Source organism: Ovis aries, chromosome 11, assembly GCF_016772045.2.
Source record: "Ovis aries strain OAR_USU_Benz2616 breed Rambouillet chromosome 11, ARS-UI_Ramb_v3.0, whole genome shotgun sequence".
NCBI classification, from domain to species: domain Eukaryota; kingdom Metazoa; phylum Chordata; class Mammalia; order Artiodactyla; family Bovidae; genus Ovis; species Ovis aries.
The window spans coordinates 34130402-34149603 of NC_056064.1; the positions used below are offsets into that span (position 1 = coordinate 34130402).

The 19202-nt window shown below is 62.6% G+C and overlaps 3 protein-coding genes across 9 annotated transcripts in view; 1 reads left to right on the forward strand and 2 right to left on the reverse strand.

The window, feature by feature from the left end:
- MIEF2 (mitochondrial elongation factor 2) lies at positions 1–5294 on the reverse strand. Of its 2 annotated transcripts, none has more exons than XM_042255732.1 (4): positions 5190–5294; positions 2415–2572; positions 2080–2260; positions 1–1693 (listed from the first exon to the last, which is right to left on the reverse strand). In XM_042255732.1, exons 2-4 carry the CDS (start codon positions 2559–2561, stop codon positions 639–641), a joined length of 1383 nt encoding a protein of 460 aa, XP_042111666.1. In that variant the 5' UTR covers positions 2562–2572; positions 5190–5294; the 3' UTR covers positions 1–638. The 2 variants fall into 2 exon arrangements, with proteins under 2 accessions (XP_042111666.1, XP_004012785.2); XM_004012736.5 differs by lacking the exon at positions 5190–5294 and adding an exon at positions 4106–4181.
- FLII (FLII actin remodeling protein) lies at positions 4893–16839 on the forward strand. Of its 3 annotated transcripts, none has more exons than XM_042255729.1 (30): positions 4893–4983; positions 6494–6604; positions 6955–7064; positions 8152–8232; positions 8550–8635; positions 8718–8879; positions 9026–9129; positions 9348–9523; positions 9607–9764; positions 10320–10404; positions 10747–10894; positions 11054–11190; positions 11330–11542; positions 11677–11856; positions 12455–12537; positions 12653–12727; positions 12942–13025; positions 13130–13301; positions 13794–13898; positions 13989–14180; positions 14449–14637; positions 14715–14854; positions 14942–15173; positions 15287–15441; positions 15533–15593; positions 15670–15798; positions 15924–16030; positions 16122–16227; positions 16337–16402; positions 16488–16839. In XM_042255729.1, exons 2-30 carry the CDS (start codon positions 6538–6540, stop codon positions 16620–16622), a joined length of 3738 nt encoding a protein of 1245 aa, XP_042111663.1. In that variant the 5' UTR covers positions 4893–4983; positions 6494–6537; the 3' UTR covers positions 16623–16839. The 3 variants fall into 3 exon arrangements, with proteins under 3 accessions (XP_042111663.1, XP_014954162.2, XP_027830601.1); XM_015098676.3 differs by having other exon boundaries at positions 6993–7064; XM_027974800.2 differs by having other exon boundaries at positions 6993–7064; positions 11057–11190.
- The window catches only part of LLGL1 (LLGL scribble cell polarity complex component 1), a 14817-nt gene continuing 12414 nt past the window's right edge, over positions 16800–19202 (reverse strand). For 2 of the 4 annotated variants that reach the window (XM_027974802.2, XM_015098677.3), the window contains exons 18-23: positions 18617–18881; positions 18421–18535; positions 18108–18217; positions 17796–17916; positions 17564–17650; positions 16800–17360 (exon numbers count right to left, since the gene is read on the reverse strand). In XM_027974802.2, coding sequence (XP_027830603.1) covers positions 17572–17650; positions 17796–17916; positions 18108–18217; positions 18421–18535; positions 18617–18881 — 690 coding nt within the window. In that variant the 3' untranslated portion in view covers positions 16800–17360; positions 17564–17571. Of the gene's footprint in view, positions 17361–17563; positions 17651–17795; positions 17917–18107; positions 18218–18420; positions 18882–19202 lie in introns of all 4 variants that reach the window. The other 2 variants (XM_027974803.2, XM_027974801.2) reach the window with 2 other exon arrangements.

Sequence of the window (19202 nt, forward strand, 5' to 3'; positions counted from 1 at the left end):
TCACGGACTTTTTTGTTTTTTATTCTCATTCACAGTCCTTGTGGCATAGCTTTACTTTAGCAGGAAGGATACCAGAGAGGAGAGATGCCTGGGAGGGGAGGCAGACAACACCCCCCTGGCCCAAGCCCCCACCAGCTCCAGGGAGAGCACAGGGTCAGCTAGGACAGCTGGTGTTGGCACAGTGGGGGCCGGGCTGGCAGCAGCCAGGGGCACCCTAGGCTCTGGGCCAGGCGAGCAGCATAGACAGCCTTGGCTCCCCCAGTGAGGACAGAGCCCGCCCAGGGCCTCCAAGGCTAGAGCGGAAGGGCCTTCCCCCAGGTTAGCCCCGGCTAGTCCAGGCTAGAGAGCAAACCAGGCACATAGCACAGAAAACAGGCCTGAGGGTCAGCCAAAAGCTACGTTCTGAGGATCCCAGGTGACTCCAGCCCCGGGGGGTTACCAAACAGAGTGTCCACGGCCAAGCACCAGCAGCCTGGAGATCCCTGCACCCAAAGGAAGCATGATACCCTTGGGACAGGAAATGACAGTGGCCTCATCCCTGCCTGGGACTCATGGCAGCTCCTGCAAGCCGAAGGCGGCCCACACCCCCTCGTTCCAGCTAAAAGCAGTGGTGTCTGTTGCCCAGCTGCATCCGCCCTCTAGAGCAGCCCCTCGGGGGCCTGTAGGCCACGGTACAGTGCAAAGCCCAAGTCGTCAATCTCTTCCTCCCGCAGGCCATCCAGGAGGTTCACTCCGCGGTTGAAGTGGCTGGGCAGGCTGGCCTGCTCCAGGCTGCTGAGAAGCAGCTCCAGAGCCTGCAGGAAGTGCTCCCCCAGGGCCTCCTCGGCCCAGTCAGCCTCCTGCTCACCCAGGTGCAGAACCACCTGAGCCAGGCGGTCCCGGCCCAGCCGCCACAGAGCTGAGTGACTGCGGCAGACAGCGCAGAGCAGCAGCAGCAGCCGCCGGCGGGTCCCAGCGTCCTGCTCATCCAGGGCCCGCAGCCGGGCAGCCTCAGCCGGGTACCAGTCCTGCAGCCAAAGGTTCCCAGCTAACCCCTCCAAGGGCCAGGCCAGCAAAAGGTCTCCATCCTGGGCTCCAGCCACGGCCAGCAGCACGGCCATGGTGAGCTCCAGGCACTCGTGCTGCACCTCCAGCAGCAGCTCATCTGAGGCCACGCGTGGCCGGATCAAACACCCGAGGAGGCTGCCGATGGCTGGCCAGTTGACGGAGGCGATCAGGGCCTTCCGGAGCAGCTCCAGCAGGACCCGGGAGGAGAGGTAGCCGCCCACCAGGAAGCGGTCCCAGGGGCTGCTCCCACGGGGGTGGAACTCCAGCTGAGTCCTACGCACAGCCCAGCAGCGAGGGTCTTGGGCTACAGTGTCCAAGCCGGCCACCAGGCTCCACAGGCCTGGCTCCAGTGCCAGGGGCACCAGGAGCCGCACAGGGTCGGCAGTCCCCGCCTGCAGCCCCTCATAGAGTGGTCCGCCGGGCACAAGTGCCCCAAAGGGCAGGTCTGGGAACTTGTTCCGCAGATAGGCCTGTAGTTCCAGGGCAATGTCACCCGCCAGCTGCTTGGCCAGAGACACGTGAGCCCCTGGCACAGTCACGTGGTCCCGCTCAAAAGCCAGCAGTTTCTCCTGGAACGTCAGACACAGAGGTGGTGCCGGCGAGCTAAGCTGAGGCGACGTCTGGGGCCCTGCGTCAGCAGACCCTTCTGAAGAAGGAAGGAACCGGGGGCCAGTCAGAGGGGTTGTAATGGGACCTGAGATGGCACTGAGCTCAGTGACGAATTCTCACCGTCGGAGACCCCTCCCAACACCCTGAGGCTGAAACCCAAGGTCTCAGTTCCCCAGGTGAGGGCCCCGCCATCACAATGCTGCCACCTCGCTCTGGTGCCAGCCTCCATGGTCTCACGTCCTGGGGGCTGGAGCCTTGGCACCACGCAGGGGGGAGAAGGCGCCCAACACCACAAGGGAGCCCGCAGGGAGCAGGGGCCTGAGCAGGCCACACGGTCACCAGGGCAGGGCCTGGGCTACATCTCCCGAAGGTAACTGCCGAAGTGGGACCCACCCAGGTCAGAGTGGAAGGGGTGCCGCTCACCTGGGGCAGAGAGTGAGGGGGCTGGAGGTGGCACTGGCTGGCTGAGCGCAGTGGGCGGAGGCCGGGGCTGGAGGCGTGGCGTGGCCTTGAGCAGGCTCAGGTCCTGCCAGCTGTCCTCCAGGCATGGGGCGTCCCCCTTGGCGTCGTCCTCATCCCGGGGGCTGGTGGCCCTGTCAATGAGCTGCAGGCAGAGGGACACAGGTGAGGGCATCTGAGGCCTGGGCGGCCACGGCAGAGCCAACCAGGCGGAGGGGCGGGGGCAGGTGCAGTCTCAGGCAGTCCCACCTCCCCAGCCCTGCTGTGGAGTCCATGTCAGTGGGCCAGGCCAGCCTTACCCGCTTCACGGCCAGGGTGGCAATGCCCAGCACCGCAGCTCCGCCCACTCCCAGCACCAGGCGGGCATTGGCCAGGAGGAAGTCTACAGCGCCTCCCAGCACCTCGCCGTCACGCCGCTTGCTCCTATTCTGGGAGAACTCCGCCATGGTCAGTCTGCCTGTAAGGGAGCCAGGGTGCAGGGGCCACTCAGTGAGGGGCCGGCCTGGCATCCAGCAGGTGCTCTATGGTCAGAGTTGGGGTCACAAGGGGGCTTCCAGAGAATTTCCGATGAGAAAGGGGCCACCTGCAGGTTTTCTTGGGAGGAGACTGGGAGCTGGCCCAGAGACCTCCCCCAACCAAAACCTACAAACAACCCACCTGTATGACAAGGGGCTCACAGAGAAAGACCCTAAGACCCATGGCGAGGTCAGAGAAGGGAGACAATCTCCCTGATCCCACCTTCCAGGCCCCCTAATGTCACTAAAGACCATGAGGTGGGTCTTATCAGCACCATCCCCATTTACAAAGAAATAGGTTGCGGACCACACAATGAGTGGTGGGGACTCAGACCCACCCTATGACCAGGTCCCAGAAGCAGCCTTATCCTGGTTCCTAACCAGGCCCTGCAGGAGAAAAACAAGGCCCAGAGAAGACCATGGCTTGGGGACCCAGGCAGCCTGCACTGGACAGCCTCAGGCCTTTGAGGGAACCTCAGCGAAGTTCAGGGGGCCACAGTTACCCCCAAATCTCAGCAGGGCAGCCCCCAGAGGCAGGGCCACCAAGTCAGAGAACAGGACAAGTGAGATGCCCCAGGATGCCCTGGGGGCAAGCGCTGGCTGTCAACAGGTATGTGTCAGACAAGGCTGAAGGCTCCACTGTGGGGACAGGGTGTAAGGGGACTCTAAAAACCACAACAGGGCTGGTCCAGTGCCCTGGACAAGGGCCTCTAAGACTCGGGACAACAGTGGGTGGGGAGGGGTCTCAGCTGCTGAGAGCCCAGGCCACAGCAGGTGAGCTGAGGGCCTGAGTGTGCCAGATACTCTTAGCTTGTCTGTAAGATGGAGCAGGTGCCACGAGAAACCATTAGACATGCAGAACCCAGAAGTACAGATGGCTGGGACCTCAGGCATCTTTGCCAGGCCCTGCAGGCTGAGCCCCAGCTCTCAGGCCCTGAGCACTGAGGGGGGTGTGTGACCAAGGGACAAGCCCAAGGGACCAGTCAGATGGCCAGGCAGAACTGTCACCCTGAGGATGCCTGAACAGATGACGCTGAGCTCAGAGCCAACTCAGCCCCAATGACTTCTGGCTGCCCTGCTCCCAGAACCGGGTGCCGGAGCCCGGTTGCCAAGTGGGGCCTGCAGCCCCGCACCCATCCCCCTTTCCCAAGCTAAAAATAGGAAAGACAGCGGAGGGGGTTGACCCAGCATGGCCCGGCGGCGGCTTCCTTCATCAGGACTGCCAACCGCCTCCAAACTGTAAAGCGCTCAAAGCCCCTGCCTGTCTGACCTGGGGCCCGCAGACCCTAACCAGGGAAGGGGAGAGGGAAAGGCCACGCCTCCCCTAGCCTCCTCCAAGCCCCGGCCGCGAGGACACCGAGGCCCGGGGAACGCCAGGATGGGCCCAAGAAGCGACCAGAACTCGGCTCGAGCCGGTTCTCTCCCGGCCGGAACCGCGCGGCCGATAGAGGCCACGCCCCGTGCCCCGGCCGTACCTGCGTCGCGGCTTCGGCGCCCCAGCCAGGGGACTCAGGGGGCCGCTCGGGCCGCGCCCCGGGGCCGCCTGGGAATGGAACGTGCAGGACCCGGGAGTCGAACGCCAAGGCCTGGGGCGGGCACGGGCCCCAGGCTCGCAGACGGACAGGCCCCGACTCCAATCAGAGCGCTCAAGGCCAGTGCCCACGTGCCGCCCTGAGGCGGCCTCGGCCAATGGCGGCCGAGCGCCCCTCGGGGCGTGGCTCCTCGGCAAGCTCCGCCTTAAAGGCGCAGGGCCACGCTCCAGGACTCGGCAGGTGGGAACGTGAGCTCCTTCCTGGCAAAGGAAGCATCCGGTGGGGCTCCTGGTCACTGTAGTCTGCGGCCGCCTCTCCCGTGAAGGGTATACTGGTCCTGTCACTTACTGGGACCGCTATGTGCCGGCCCAGGGAGGCCTCCCTCGAGGGGCAAGCGGGCACGTAACCGCGCACCCGGGCTGGCCTCCGACCCAGGACGCATAAGAGTGTGGGCACTGGCCCCGGAGCGTCTCCCGGAGGCTCGTGGCTCCGGACGAGGACCCGGGCGTCCTACTGCCACTGCCGCCCGAACCACCCAGGTCCCCGGCGTTGACCAGCTCAGGAACAGCCGGGGGCCGAGAAGGCCCTTTAGGGCACCGGGACACAGCGCTCCTCGAGGCCCCGCGCCCCAGGGCTGGCCCCGAGCGGCCCCGGGCTGAGAGGCGGGGCCGACGCGCTCCCCGCCCCGCCGGCTCCGCGGTCCCCGCCCCGAGCGCCGGGCCCCGCCCGCGGTCCTCTCCCCTCAGCCCAGCGCCGCCATGGAGGGCACCGGGGTGCTGCCGTTCGTGCGCGGCGTGGACCTCAGCGGCAACGACTTCAAGGTGAGCCTCTGGGCGACGGCCGGGACCCCCAGCCCGCCCCTCCGCTTCCTGCGCGCCCGGGACCGCGGACGGGCTTGCCCGGACCCCGCCCCGGCCCAACGTCCCAGGCCTCCGCCCGGCGCCCGCGAAGACAGCCCAGGCCGGGCGGGGCGGGCGGGCGCGCGTAGGGTCCCGGAGCTGCGCAGGGGCGCGCGGGGTCTGCTCACCGGCTGGGTCCTGGCGCCTGGCCCCAGCAGGCCGGCCGGGGGTCCCGGTCGGAGCTCGAGCTCGCGCCTCCCCAGCCCTCCCCGCCCCTGTGAGGTCACAGCCCAAGCCGGGCCCTGACTCATGGTTACGCCGCCGGCTCTGCGCTACCCGCACCCGCCACCCCCATCCTGTGTGGTCTTAGGCAAGTCACTTCCCCTCTCGGAGCCTCGTCTTCTCGTCTGGTGGAGAGGCTTACCTTGAAACCCCTGGAGGCGGGGATTAGTTGTGGAGGACGTGTTGGGCAGGTGGGCGAGGCCCTGGGTGCCATTTGTCTGAGCAGCTTCCGAACTGGCGGACCAGGGCGGCTGGGAACACCAGCCCAGCCTCGGGGCGGGACAGTGGTTCTTGAGAACTGAGAGTGAGGCCGGAGGGCTGGTGACCAGAGAGGAGGCCCTGAGAGATGGCCTGGTTCCAGGAGGGTCCTCAGGGTGGATGAGTGGGCTGACCCTGGCTGGCGTCAGTGGAGCATCAGCCTGGGTCTGCAGGGTCCAGTGGTCCAGGCAGTGGCTGGGGTCAGGGCAGAGGAGACAGGCCCTTTCTTCCTGTATTTACCCACACTTGCCACCGTGCACACTCCTCTGCCTCCATCCCCACCGTCCTCACCTGGAGTCCCCAAGTGTCCTCTTCAGTCTAGGAGAGTGAGTCACCAGCAGGGAATGTGGCCGTAGGGAGAAGGGGCACTAGCCCAGAGCACTGAAGGCATTAACCTCCCCAGGTTTCTGGCCACGGGGCTGGGGTCCTGAGGTGGGCATTTGAGTCTGGGGGACGAATGGGTGAGTGAACTAATGAATAAGCTATGCCTGTGTGGGAAAGGGTGGGGAGCTGGGGCCTCATGCAGGGGGTGGGTGGCAGGGCACAGGTGGGGCCTTGGCAGAGGCACAAAGTGCAGTTCAACAAATTGCACAGGCAGGGCCTGGATGCAAGGCAAAAACATTGAGTTGATCCGACCTCACAGCTGACTCTGGGGTGGCATCTAGAATAAGCCTTCCTGGGCCAAGAAGCCAGCAGGAGAGGCGGGGCTTAGGTCAGCAGCCATCCTAATCACCAGTGGGTTCTCAGGACGCTTTTGTCATCAGGGGGCTTTCATCAGCCCTATTCTACGGGTGAGAAAACTGAGACAGAGTGGCCAAGTGATGTGTCTGGGGTCACACACACAACTAGAAATGACTATTGCCCCCAAAGGCTCCCACAGACAGTGGGGGCCACAAGGTGGCAGAGCAAGGGTACCATGTCCCAGACCAGCCTCACTGTGACGTACCCGCAGGGTGGCTACTTCCCTGAGAACGTCAAGGCCATGACCAGCCTGCGATGGCTGAAGCTAAACCGCACCGGCCTTTGCTACCTGCCAGAGGAGTTGGCCTCCCTGCAGAAGCTGGTAAGAAGCTTTGGACAGGAAGGGGAGGGTCCAGGTGGATGGGGCTAGCCAGGTGGACAGAGCCTGTGCAGGACATTGCCTGTCACAAGCAGAACTGGTGGAGAGAGGATGAGCACCCTGTCCTGGGAGGTATGCAAGAAGACTAGGTGTGTGAAAGAAGAAAGGTGCAAGAGTGGACTGGACCTGGGTGGCCTAGGGTGCCTGGGTAGGGCAAGGCTGTGGTAGCAGATAGGGGCTCTGTGGGAAGATCCCTGGGTGGGGCAAGGCCCTGGTGGTGGATGGGGGCTCTGTGGGAGGGTCCTTGGACAGGGGAAGGCTGTGGTGCCAGTGGAGGCTCTGTGGACGCCCAGCCCACCCTGCTGAGCCTCTACACCCTGTGCCGGCCCAGGAACACCTGTCCGTGAGCCACAACAACCTAACCACGCTGCATGGGGAGCTGTCCAGCCTACCATCGCTGCGGGTGAGTGCTGCCCAAGACTGCAGAAGTCAAGGTGGGGACTGGGGGCAAGGCCAACCCCTCTGTCCACCCTGGTGTCAGGGGTTTGTGGGGAGAGAGCATGCAGTAATGACCTGAGTTGAGAAACACGTAGGAGAAAAGGTGAAAAAACCTAAGTCTGATCCATTTTGAACTGCTGTGATAGCTGATCCTGGCTGAGCAGCACTCCAGCTATTTCTCAAGGGTCTTTCATGTGATCCCAACCTCCACCAAGTTCACAGAGAGGACACTGACCAAGGGGGCAGGTCACTTGCCTGTGGTTTATCCCCAGTGATAAAGCTGGGGCAGGGCAGGGCAGGGGAGGTGGTCTGGATGGGTCATTCCCCCTGCTGTTCTCCATGGAACCTCCCATCCCAGATGTTCAGGCCATTCCAGTGGTCGTTCCCATTTAAGGTTGGAGCCCTGAGATGCGAAGGGCACACCTCTGGAGTCGGGTTAAAGCTGAGCTCTGCACTTTCCGAGATGGCCCTTCAGTGACCACCGTGAAGTGGCAAAGTGTCACCACACAGACATTGGGCAGAGAGGGAGCCGCAGTGGTGGCTCCTGTTTCTCCTTCTGTCAGTTGTGGCCATGGTGCCTTCCCCTGGTCTGTTCTGCCCCACTCGGCCATCCTGCCCTAATGTCCTGCACCATGAAAGCCTGAGCAGGTTTCAGCCCTAAGGGCACAGAAGACAGGCTTGCTGTGTGTCTATACTCTGATGCTTTTGGTCCAGCCTTCTTCCATCTGTGCCAGAAACTCTGACTCAGAGCTCCATCCCTATCTTGCTCTATGGAACTGGGAGGAAGAGGGGTTATTCCATCAGAAACAGTTCCCTGTGTTTCTGTGTGCTGGGCTGTGGGGCATGTTTGAGTTGGGCTTTGAAGTGTGAATAGGAGCTCATTGGAAGAGTAGGAAGGGCTTGCCCAGTAGAGGGACTACAAGCAAAGGCCAGAGTGGAAGAGCACTCAGGATTGGCCTCCCATGGGCTGACAGAGAAGGTAGCCTTCCCTGACCTCTGCTTCTCCTTGGAGTGGAAGCCAGGGCTCATGGACTCTTGTGGTTTATCCCCAGGCCATTGTGGCTCGAGCCAACAGTCTGAAGAATTCAGGAGTCCCTGATGATATCTTCAAGCTGGATGATCTCTCAGTCCTGGTCAGTGGTCACCCACCACCTGGCAGTAAACCCTACTATTCAGTGACCCTCCCCCCACCGCCCTGGTCCCTGGGGCCATGGTTTTCCTATTGTACAAATGAAGGAACTGGAGACGTCCGATGGACAGTGCCTTGCCCAAGGTTGCTCAGTTCCCTGACTTAGGCCCCTTCCTCCCAGGGTCCCGCTGTCTCCCTTTGGCCTGGAAACCTCCTCCTCTGCTGCCCTCTCTGCACCCACCCCAACCCTTGAGCGTGGTGCAGGCCTGGCAGGGTGGGGCCAGCCCTGCTACCCCTGACCCGGCCTCACCCCCTCCCCAGGACTTGAGCTACAACCAGTTGACAGAGTGCCCGCGGGAGCTGGAGAACGCCAAGAACATGCTGGTGCTGAACCTCAGCCACAACAGGTGCCGCGTGCTGGGCTAGGCTGGGGAGACGGCTGACCCTGGAAGCAGAGCGCAGCCCTGACCTCTGGCCCTCTGCCCACAGCATCGACACCATCCCCAACCAGCTCTTCATCAACCTCACTGACCTGCTGTACCTGGACCTCAGCGAGAACCGCCTGGAGAGCCTGCCCCCCCAGATGCGCCGGCTCGTGCACCTGCAGACGCTTGTGCTCAATGGCAACCCGCTGCTGCATGCCCAGCTCCGGTGGGCGCCCGCCCTCCCCACTGGCCTAGCTGGGTCGACACCCGCCTGCCTAGCTGTCAACACCAGGCATCCTGCCTGCCCTGCCCACACCCACCCTCGGGCCCTGCCCCTGGCCTGAAGCAGTGTCTCCCCACATCCCCCCACAGGCAGCTCCCGGCACTGACAGCCTTGCAGACCTTGCACCTGCGAAACACACAGCGCACCCAGAGCAACCTGCCCACCAGCCTGGAGGGCCTGAGCCACCTCGCAGGTGGGTGGTCCCTGGGAGCCCTCAGGCCCTTCCTTCCTCAGGAGGAGGCTGCTGGACCCTGCTTCCCTAAAAGCCTCTAGGGGGAGGGGTGCCTCCACGGGGAGGGGTGTGGTTCCCACCCATCACGTGCCTGAGGCCACAGAGCTGGAGTAGCCAGGCTTCACATAGCTGCCTTGGAGCCGCTAGGGGCCCCAGCTGACATGCTCACCTGTGCGCAGATGTGGACCTGTCCTGCAATGACCTGACGCGTGTACCCGAGTGCCTGTATGCCCTGCCTGGCTTGCGGCGCCTCAACCTCAGCAGCAACCAGATCGCGGAGCTATCCCTGTGCATCGACCAGTGGGTGCACCTGGAGACCTTGAACCTGTCCCGGAACCAGCTGACCTCGCTGCCTGTGTGTGCAGGTCTGGGGAGGGTGGGGCGGCCACAGGCCATCTTGGCACCCACCTCTGACCCCACATCTGCTGTCCTGTACAGTCGGCCATCTGCAAACTGACCAAGCTGAAGAGGCTGTACCTGAATTCCAACAAGCTGGACTTTGACGGGCTACCCTCAGGCATTGGCAAGCTGTCCAGCCTGGAGGAGTTCATGGCCGCCAACAACAAGCTGGAGCTGATCCCTGAGAGCCTCTGCAGGTGCTGGGCTGAGGCGGGGCCTCCCCTGCCCCCGTGGTCTCTGTGCATTGTACAGAACACGAGGGGTTGAGTTGCATTTGTGGATAAAGACACTGGGCTCATGCCAGTGGGTTCCCCAAGCACCCTGCAGGGACAAGGGGTGAGGCCAGAGGGACTGTGCTGCTGCCTCCTTTGAGACGCTGTGCTGCCTTTGCTCCCCGAGGTCACAGCATCCACTAGCATAGTCCCTGGCGGTGAGAACAGAGGACCCCTGGCAGCTTCTGAGCTAATTTGAGGGCAGAGCATGGTTTTTGATGCCCTTTTGCTCGTGTCCAGGGGTCTCTGGTTCTCGGAAGGCCATAGTAGAGGATGCTTCCCTGTAGGAGCCACAGAAAGGGCCTCCAGTCACTCAGCCACAAAGGAACTCACCCCGCCCCCAGGCTTCTGGGCGCTTTGGAGCTGGCTGGTTTCTTAACTGGCCGGGCTGCTTAGGCCCTCTGGTCCTACTTGCCTCCCCAAGCCAGGACTGGAAGGCCCCTGTCTGCCTACTCCTGAGGCCCAACTGTGTCCTCACAGGTGCACAAAGCTGAGGAAGCTGGTCCTAAACAAGAACCGCCTGGTGACCCTCCCAGAGGCCATCCACTTCCTGACGGAGATTGAGGTCGGGCGGGCAGCTGGCACTGGGGGGTGGGGACAGACCCCCAGGAAAGACCAAGCAATGGGGTCCTGGGGAGAGGGCAGCAGGGGCTTCTGGAGGGGTGGCTGGTGCCAGGGTGGGGAGGGGGTGACGTGCATCCGGCATCCACATCACACTTGGCATTGTCACTTAAGCCTCACAGCCAGCCTGTGAGGCTGCTCTTCACAGATGGGGAAGCCAGGCCCACGGGGGCGGCAGGGTGGGGACCTGGGCCCTTTGGCCCTGGTGGTGCAGAGGTGGAGATGGGGTTCGGGGGCACTGAGGGGAACCGGGGCTCAGCGCTCGCTCTGCTCACCCGCGAGGCAGGTCCTGGACGTGCGGGAGAACCCCAGCCTGGTCATGCCCCCCAAGCCTGTGGACCGTGCCGCCGAGTGGTACAACATCGACTTCTCGCTGCAGAACCAGCTGCGGCTGGCGGGTGCCTCCCCTGCCACGGTGGCCGCGGCAGCTGCTGGTGAGCATAGGACGCCTCTCTGGGCCTTAACTTACTCATCTGTAAACGGTGGGATGTTCTCTCTGGATAGGAGGTGTGGGATTGGCCCCTGGTTGGCTGGATGCCCTGGGAATGAAGGGGTCGGAGCCAGCCGGGTCAGCCATGTGCCCCTCCACTCAGCAGGGAGTGGGCCCAAGGACCCCCTGGCTCGCAAGATGCGGCTTCGGAGGCGCAAGGACTCGGCCCAGGACGACCAGGCCAAGCAGGTGCTGAAGGGCATGTCAGATGTGGCCCAGGAAAAAAACAGAAAGCAGGAGGTAATCGGCTGGACCAGGGCTCAGCTCTGCTCGGCAGGGACCCAGGCCCGGTGGGAGAGGGGACAAGGGCAGAAGGGTTCCACTCCACCAGAGCTGGGCATGGGCAGAGTCAAGCCAATGTTGTGCCCGCCCCCACTAGGAGAGCGCTGAGGCTGGAGCGCCTGGGGGCAAGGTGCGGCGCTGGGACCAGGGCCTGGAGAAGCCACGCCTTGACTACTCGGAGTTCTTCACCGAGGACGTGGGCCAGCTGCCTGGCTTGACCATCTGGCAGATCGAGAACTTTGTGCCTGTGCTGGTGGAGGAAGACCTCCACGGCAAGTTCTACGAGGCAGACTGCTACATCGTGCTCAAGGTGCGAGTCTGGATGCTCTGAGGGGCTGCGGGGGCGTCTCTTGGATCGCTCTGGATGGGGTGGGAAGGGAGAGCTCTGCAGCGCGTGGCGGTGCCGCTGGCAGGGGCTGACCCAGACGCTGCCCCGGCCTCCAGACCTTTCTGGATGACAGCGGTTCTCTGAACTGGGAGATCTACTATTGGATCGGCGGGGAGGCCACACTCGACAAGAAGGCTTGCTCTGCCATCCACGCCGTCAATCTGCGCAACTACCTGGGTGCCGAGTGCCGCACGGTGCGCGAGGAGATGGGCGACGAGAGCGAGGAGTTCCTGCAGGTGCGGGGGCGGGGCGGGGCTGACAGGGATGTGTCCAGTGTGGGGACAGATGGGGTGAGGTCAGAGGAGTGAGATGAGACCAACAGTTGGGTGCTGGGTCAGGTAAAGATGAGGAGGCCAGGCTGGTTTGGGAATCTGCTTGGTGGGGGTGTAGCCAGGAGAGACGGGAAATTGAAGCAAGAGTTGCAAAGGGACTGGCTACCAAGGAGGTGGGGCCAAGGGCAGGGCCAGAGTCATCCAGTGAACTGGGTCAGTGAGGGATGCTGGCCTGCCACCAGCTGGTTACATGCAGACACCTGCACAAGATTGTGGGTACTTTTACCTAAGTTTGCCATGTTCTGTAAACCTGCCATCCTGTCTCCTGATACGCTTGTATCTTACCATACTGTGTCTTGCACAGGAGCAAACGGGTTCATGGTTGTGTGTATACTAACACCCCAAGTGTGTTTGTCTGCAGGCATAGTCTTATATTGTTTTTTAACATTGTCATAGATTCATAGCATTTGATCCATCTGTACACAACTCTGCTTCTCCTGACAGGTGGTATTTGGTGGGGGTAGGGGGGCAGCTCAGTAAAAGGTCACGTACCCTCTCACAGGTATTTGACAACGACATCTCCTACATTGAAGGTGGAACAGCCAGTGGCTTCTACACTGTGGAGGACACGCACTATGTGACCAGGTGAGGCTTGTGTGTGAGCGGCACTGAGCTGGACTCAGTTGGGAAGGATGGGGGAGGGCATTGGGGTAAATCTGCCCTTGGTGCCCCCCCAAGCCACTTCTGCTCTGGCCCCCAGGATGTACCGCGTGTATGGGAAGAAGAACATCAAGCTGGAGCCTGTGCCTCTCAAGGGGGCCTCCCTGGACCCAAGGTGAGCCCCATGATGTGAGGTGGCGTGCTTAACCCCATACCTTCTCCCCACCAGTGTGGGGGGACAAAGCTGGGCTCTAGATAAGAGGCCACCCAGCCCTTGTCCCACATTGCTTGGCAGGAGGCCAGAAAGGAGGGATTTGGGGAGAGGTCAGAGGTACAGGGGGAGTTATTGCATGTGGCCCATTGCAGCCCCTCCCACCCCTTCTGTCCAGGTTTGTTTTCCTGCTGGACAGAGGGCTGGACATCTACGTGTGGCGAGGGGCCCAGGCCACGCTGAGCAGCACTACCAAGGCCAGGTAAGAGGACTGCACCCTGCCCAGACATCCTGAGTGCTTTGTGCAAAGGAACATGGTCACCTGAGGAGGTATGGGCCTTACTAAGGCTTTGCATCTGCCCTCAGGCTCTTTGCAGAGAAAATTAACAAGAATGAGCGAAAAGGGAAGGCAGAGATCTCACTGCTGGTACAGGGCCAGGAGCCCCCAGAGTTCTGGGAAGCGCTGGGTGGGGAGCCCTCTGAGATCAAGAAGCATGTGCCTGATGACTTTTGGCCACCCCAGCCCAAGCTGTATAAGGTGAGTTTCATCAGTGGTCAGGATATGGGCAGGCCTTTGCACCACTGCGGTAGCTGTGGTCTCATTCTGGACTTTGGTGGGGAGAGGGTGCCACCTCCTGGGCAGGAAGTGCCAGGGTCTGAGAGGGGCCATGGAAACTAGCATCAGGCTCTGTGGTTCCAGGAAGGTGGGACTGGAGAGGAAGGCCGAGAAGCACATGGGTGCCTGGCTTGAGCACCTGGTCTTGACTCTGTGGGTGACAGGAAGATGGGGGTGTTGTGGGCAGGAAAAGGACCAGTTAGAAAATCTGTAAGGACCCAGAGAGGGAAGGCAGGTTTAACAACCCTTCCGCTGGTAGGATTTCCTGGAAAGGAGGTTGGGGTACAGGGAGACTAGTCTGTAGAGGAGCAGGCTGTAGACTTGAGCACAGTGGCCAGCCTGACCAGGGGCTGCTGAGTTGGTCTTGTGTTCCCCAGACCCACCCTAGTTAAACCCACCTCTTGCTCCTGCCAGGTAGGCCTGGGCCTGGGCTACCTGGAGCTGCCACAGATCAACTACAAGCTCTCCGTGGAACATAAGAAGAGGCCCAAAGTGGAACTGATGCCTCGGATGCGACTGGTGAGACTCACAGGGAGTTGGGCCCCTGGGCCGAGATCCCTCCCTGCTGGATGACCCTGGCCTTGACCTCCAGCCTTTGGGGCCCCGCAGCTGCAGAGCCTGCTGGACACTCGCTGCGTGTACATCCTGGACTGTTGGTCCGACGTGTTCATCTGGCTTGGCCGCAAGTCCCCACGCCTGGTGCGTGCTGCAGCCCTCAAGCTGGGCCAGGAACTGTGCGGGATGCTCCACCGACCACGCCACGCCATGGTCAGCCGCAGCCTCGAGGGCACTGAGGCACAGGTGCGGATGAATGTAGCCGCCATCGGAGGCTTCCTGCCCGAGGTCTTGCGACCGCATTCTTGCCCTGACGCCCCATGAACAGGTTACAGACTTTGTACACCCCCTGCACAGCTTCCAGGACTGCTGCCGGCCCAGCCCCGTTCCTACCCGTTCCTCCCACTCCTAGGCCACACCCCTCCAGCCCGCCCCCTTCCGGCCCCACCCCGTTCCAGGTCCCAGGCCCCGCCCTGCTCCACGGACCCCGTCTCCTCCGGCTGTAATTTCTCAGGTGTTCAAGGCCAAGTTCAAGAATTGGGACGACGTGTTGAGTGTGGACTATACGCGCAATGCAGAGGCCATGCAGCAGGGCCCGGGGCTCTCGGGGAAGGTGAAACGTGATGCCGAGAAGAAAGACCAGATGAAGGCAGACCTCACGGCGCTCTTCCTGCCGCGGCAGCCGCCCATGGCTCTGGCCGAGGTGGGCACGAGCCCCGGGCCGCGGGACGGGAGGGCCGGCTGTGCCGGTCCCACCGTGACGGGTGGGTTCGTACGCAGGCCGAGCAGCTGATGGAGGAGTGGAACGAGGACCTGGACGGCATGGAGGGCTTCGTGCTCGAGGGCAAGAAGTTCGCTCGGCTGCCCGAAGAGGAGTTCGGCCACTTCTACACGCAGGATTGCTACGTCTTCCTCTGCAGGTAGACGGCCTTCCTCTGCAGGTAGACGACCCTCCCCCGGTGCTGGGGCCTCGGTTCAGGCCTGCCCACCGCCCTATGACCCTGCAGGTACTGGGTCCCCGTGGAGTACGAGGAGGAGGAGAAGGAGGAGGAGAAGGCGGGGACCGAGGACAAGGAGGGCAAGGAGGCGGCAGCGGAGGCGGAGGAGAAGCAGCCTGAGGAGGACTTCCAGTGCATCGTGTACTTCTGGCAGGGCCGCGAGGCTTCCAACATGGGCTGGCTGACCTTCACCTTCAGCCTGCAGAAGAAGTTCGAGAGCCTCTTCCCTGGCAAGCTGGAGGTGTGGGGGCCCTGCCCCAGAGCCCTGGGCAGGGGGCGTTCCTGGGGAGGCTTGCCCCACTGGGAGCAGGGTGGGGGTCCAGGGAGCTGCCCCTGATGCTTCCACACCTGCAGGTGGTGCGCATGACGCAGCAGCAGGAGAACCCCAAGTTCCTGTCCCATTTCAAGAGGAAGTTCATTATACACCGGGGCAAGAGGAAGGCTGCCCAGGGCACCCTGCAGCCCAGCCTGTACCAAATCCGCACCAACGGCAGCGCCCTCTGCACCCGGTGCCTGGCTGCGGGGCGGGGCGTGGGTACACAGGGGGCGGGCCTGGCTGCTCCCAGCTGACCCCTCCCTCTTTCCCCACCCCTCCCCCAGGTGCATCCAAATCAACACGGACTCTAGCCTCCTCAACTCGGAGTTCTGCTTCATTCTCAAGGTGGGGTCTTGTGTGGCTGGGACTCAGGGGCAGGATGGGGAGCAGAGTGGGCCTGACCTGACCCACACACACCCAGGTTCCTTTTGAGAGCGAGGACAACCAGGGAATTGTGTACGCGTGGGTGGGCCGGGCGTCAGACCCCGACGAGGCCAAGCTGGCAGAGGACATCCTGAACAGCATGTTTGAGACCTCCTACAGCAAGCAGGTGACCGGGGTTGGGGCAGGTGGTCAGGTAACAGGGAGGGGGCACTCGGGGGCCAGGCAGGGGGTGGTGACCAGGTGGGGGCAGGCAAGCTGTGATCCCTGAGCTGACCAGCCTTCTCCCCGCAGGTCATCAACGAGGGCGAGGAGCCGGAGAACTTCTTCTGGGTGGGCATCGGTGCACAGAAGCCCTACGACGACGACGCTGAGTACATGAAGCACACGCGGCTCTTCCGGTGAGGTCACCCCGCCACTGCTCCCAGCGTCCTCAGTCCTGGCCCTGCTGCCATGACCCTCAGCCTCTCCCTGACCCTTGACTTCCCCCAGATGCTCCAATGAGAAGGGCTACTTCGCGGTGACTGAGAAGTGCTCTGATTTCTGCCAAGATGACCTGGCAGACGACGACATCATGCTTTTAGACAACGGCCAAGAGGTGAGACACCCCCCCCCGCCCCCCGCCGACTCTAACCATGCTGGGAGCCTGACCGTCCGTAAAGAGGCATTCTGAGGCTAGGAGACCACGTACCCTGCTGTCCCCACAGGTCTACATGTGGGTGGGATCCCAGACCAGCCAGGTGGAGATCAAGCTGAGCCTGAAGGCCTGCCAGGTGAGCAGGGGAGGAGCCGAGGCTGGGCCTGGCGGAGGGGCCGAGGCTGGGGCTGCCCTCACCAACCCCCTGCCCACCCCCCCAGGTGTACATCCAGCACATGCGCTCCAAGGAGCACGAGCGGCCCCGCCGCCTGCGCCTCGTGCGCAAGGGCAATGAGCAGCACGCCTTCACCCGCTGTTTCCACGCCTGGAGCACCTTCCGCCAGGCCCTGGCCTAAGGCCACCGCACTCCACCTCTATGGAGGGATAAGTGCCCCAGTGCCACCGTCCCCAGCGCCACCAGTGGGGTGACCCTAACCAGTGTCTCCAGGGGTCTGGCAAGGCAATCTCCCTCCACTCTGAGCTCACGTGTGACTTCCCCTCTTCTGCCAGGGATAAAGCAGGTGTGGCTGCCCTTTAAGAGATATTAAATGCTTTTATTTTCAATATTAAAAATCAGTATTTTTAATTTTAAAATGCTAATTTAACAAAAATGACAGAAAAAAAGCCCCCCAAAGTACAATGTACGGGAGACCCATCCTGACCCCCCACCACACACACACGCGCGCACACAAGGCCAGGCCTCGGTCCTGGTTCCCAAGTGGAGCTCTCACACACATACTTGCACGCAGCAGGGGGGTCGAGGGGGTGCTGGCCCAGGAGCAAGTACCAAAATAGTTTTAGAAATGACTGTGGTGCCCGGCACAGGCGTTAGAAAAATACTCTTTGTAAAAGGAGAAGGGGGGACGGCACATGGCCTGGGAGGTGGTAGCCGTGAGCCCTGCGGCCTCCCCTGTGGCGCCTGACCTTCCGGGTGGCCTCTGCCTGCAGGCAGGGCCTGGTGGAGTCCTGAGGCTCAGGGCCAGGCTGGCAAGCCCCACAGAACCCCGAAGTTAGCAGGTGCAGGTCTGCATGGAGAACCAGGCCCCTGGCTCCAGCTCCGAGCAGGGCAGGGTGACCCGGCAGTTCTGGCCTCCCTAGCAGAGAGAAACAAGATCAGCAGAAGACCAGGGAGATCCAACGGGGCAGGCAGCCTGGCCACACGTGTCCCACCACCAGTCTCCAACTGCCTGAACCCCGAGGCAAGGGAGGGGGCAGCAGTGACCCCGGCACAGAGGGAGCCACAGGGTCTGTGTCGGGAGAGGCTGGGGAGGTACTGACTCAGGACCAGGCCACGCACCTGCAGCCTCATTTGATCAGGATGGCACAGGCTCGAGCCTCCTCTTCTGACAGGTTCCGCAGGTTCTTCTCAGATTCCTCTGAGGAGCTGCAGGGAGGGGCAGCGGTCAGCAGATCTGGGGTCAGGCCCTCCTCGGTCCTTCATGCCCAGCTGGGGTATGAGGTTGGCTGAAGGGTTGGGGAGGGAAGTTGGGAGCGACCAGCCCCTCCTGTGGACCCAGCCAGCTCCTCACCCCAGGAAATCCTTTACGTCCTCCACCGTCATGTCCCCCGTTGTGTCCAGTGTGGTGTCGGCACTGGTGGCCGAGTCAATGGACATAGGTGAGAGCATGGCCTCAGGTGGCTCTAGGGTGTCTGCAGGGAGGAAGTGAACAGGGTCCTTCTAGGGCTCCAAGGCCCCGTCCACACTTGACCTGGCCCCAAACCAGCCCACAGTGGACCATGGCACCAACCCACCCCTCCCTGGACCCTCTGGAGAGCTGCCTCCTGCAGAGCACCCCCACCGCCATGAGACAAGCTGCCCAGCTAACGCGCGGCCTCCTCACCAGCCTCCTTGCAGATGGGATCGGGGCTTCCATCACGGCTCTGTGGGGCCAGGATGATGCCCGGGGTCCCGTTAGCCTGGCTCAGCTTGGGCGACTCTCGGGACCTGTGGCTGCAGAGATGGGCTGTGCTGCAGACCCTAGGCAGGCATCTCATGGCCTGAGAACCAGACCCCCGCCCTCCCATTCCTGAGCCCTGGGGCCAGAGGGATGACCGGGGAGGGCCACCCTGCTGCTTGCTCAATTGGGGGATGGAATGAGCCCAGCCTTGATCCCAGCGCTGCAACCCCCGGCCAGGGGCTACCCCTTCATGCACCTGACACAGGTGGCATCACGGGGCCAACGGACGTCCAGAGAGCAGAGTGGCTCGGTGATGTTCCGGGCACTCAAGGAGAAGCGCTCAAACTCCGAGGGAGAAATCAGGTAAAACCCTAGGAGGGGGCAGGAAGCACAGTAAAGGGCCATGTCCCTGCCTCCCGGAAGCCCTGACTGTAGCCGCCTGCCCGCCTCACCCTGGCCATGCCGTGTGAACACGCAGGAGGCGATGCCGCTGATGTCCTCTTTGCGGATGCAGGCATAGTGCACCTGGGGCCGCAGGCCCGGCACAGAGAACACGTGCACGTCACCCAGGTTAGTGAGGCAGGCCAGGCAGGTCTCCGTGTAGTCCTCGCAGGCCACACTGGCAAAGGTAGCCAGGGCCACTTTGCGCACGCGGCAGCCCTCATGGGCTGTCAGCTTGAACTTGGTCTTGGCGCTCACCTTGGGTAGCGTGAACACCTGGAGGTGGGTGGGGAGTGGGTACTAAGCAGAGCCCGGGCCAGTACACACCCCAGTATCCCCAGTCTAGCCTGGCCCCCACCACCTCCTCCACCCGGCACCACCCACCCGGAGCTGCCACCCTGACCACAGCTCCACAGCCCAGAAACCTCCCAGGCCCCTCCACCTGTGGCAAAGCCAGTCACGCTGGGTGGTCAAGTTGGAAGCCAGTACCCCACACCACAAGCTCCTTCCAGACCACCCAAGGGAGTGCTCAAGGGTCCTGAGGGGCACCAGGGTTCCCCAAGGTGCCTCTGCCACGGCTGGAGGCTCTCAGGAGGT

What these genes read in the sequence shown, in the direction of transcription:
- FLII (XM_015098676.3), top strand. Translation starts at nt 4,921, where the DNA reads ATGGAGGGCACCGGGGTGCTGCCGTTCGTGCGCGGCGTGGACCTCAGC. An exon ending in CCAGCCTACCATCGCTGCGG is followed by an intron (nt 7,065 to 8,151) that starts GTGAGTGCTGCC and finishes GTTTATCCCCAG; the next exon opens with GCCATTGTGGCTCGAGCCAA. An exon ending in ACTTCCTGACGGAGATTGAG is followed by an intron (nt 10,405 to 10,746) that starts GTCGGGCGGGCA and finishes CCCGCGAGGCAG; the next exon opens with GTCCTGGACGTGCGGGAGAA.
- MIEF2 (XM_042255732.1), bottom strand. Translation starts at nt 2,561, where the DNA reads ATGGCGGAGTTCTCCCAGAATAGGAGCAAGCGGCGTGACGGCGAGGTG. An exon ending in CCACCCTGGCCGTGAAGCGG is followed by an intron (nt 2,261 to 2,414) that starts GTAAGGCTGGCC and finishes CTCTGCCTGCAG; the next exon opens with CTCATTGACAGGGCCACCAG. An exon ending in CCCCTCACTCTCTGCCCCAG is followed by an intron (nt 1,694 to 2,079) that starts GTGAGCGGCACC and finishes TTCCTTCTTCAG; the next exon opens with AAGGGTCTGCTGACGCAGGG.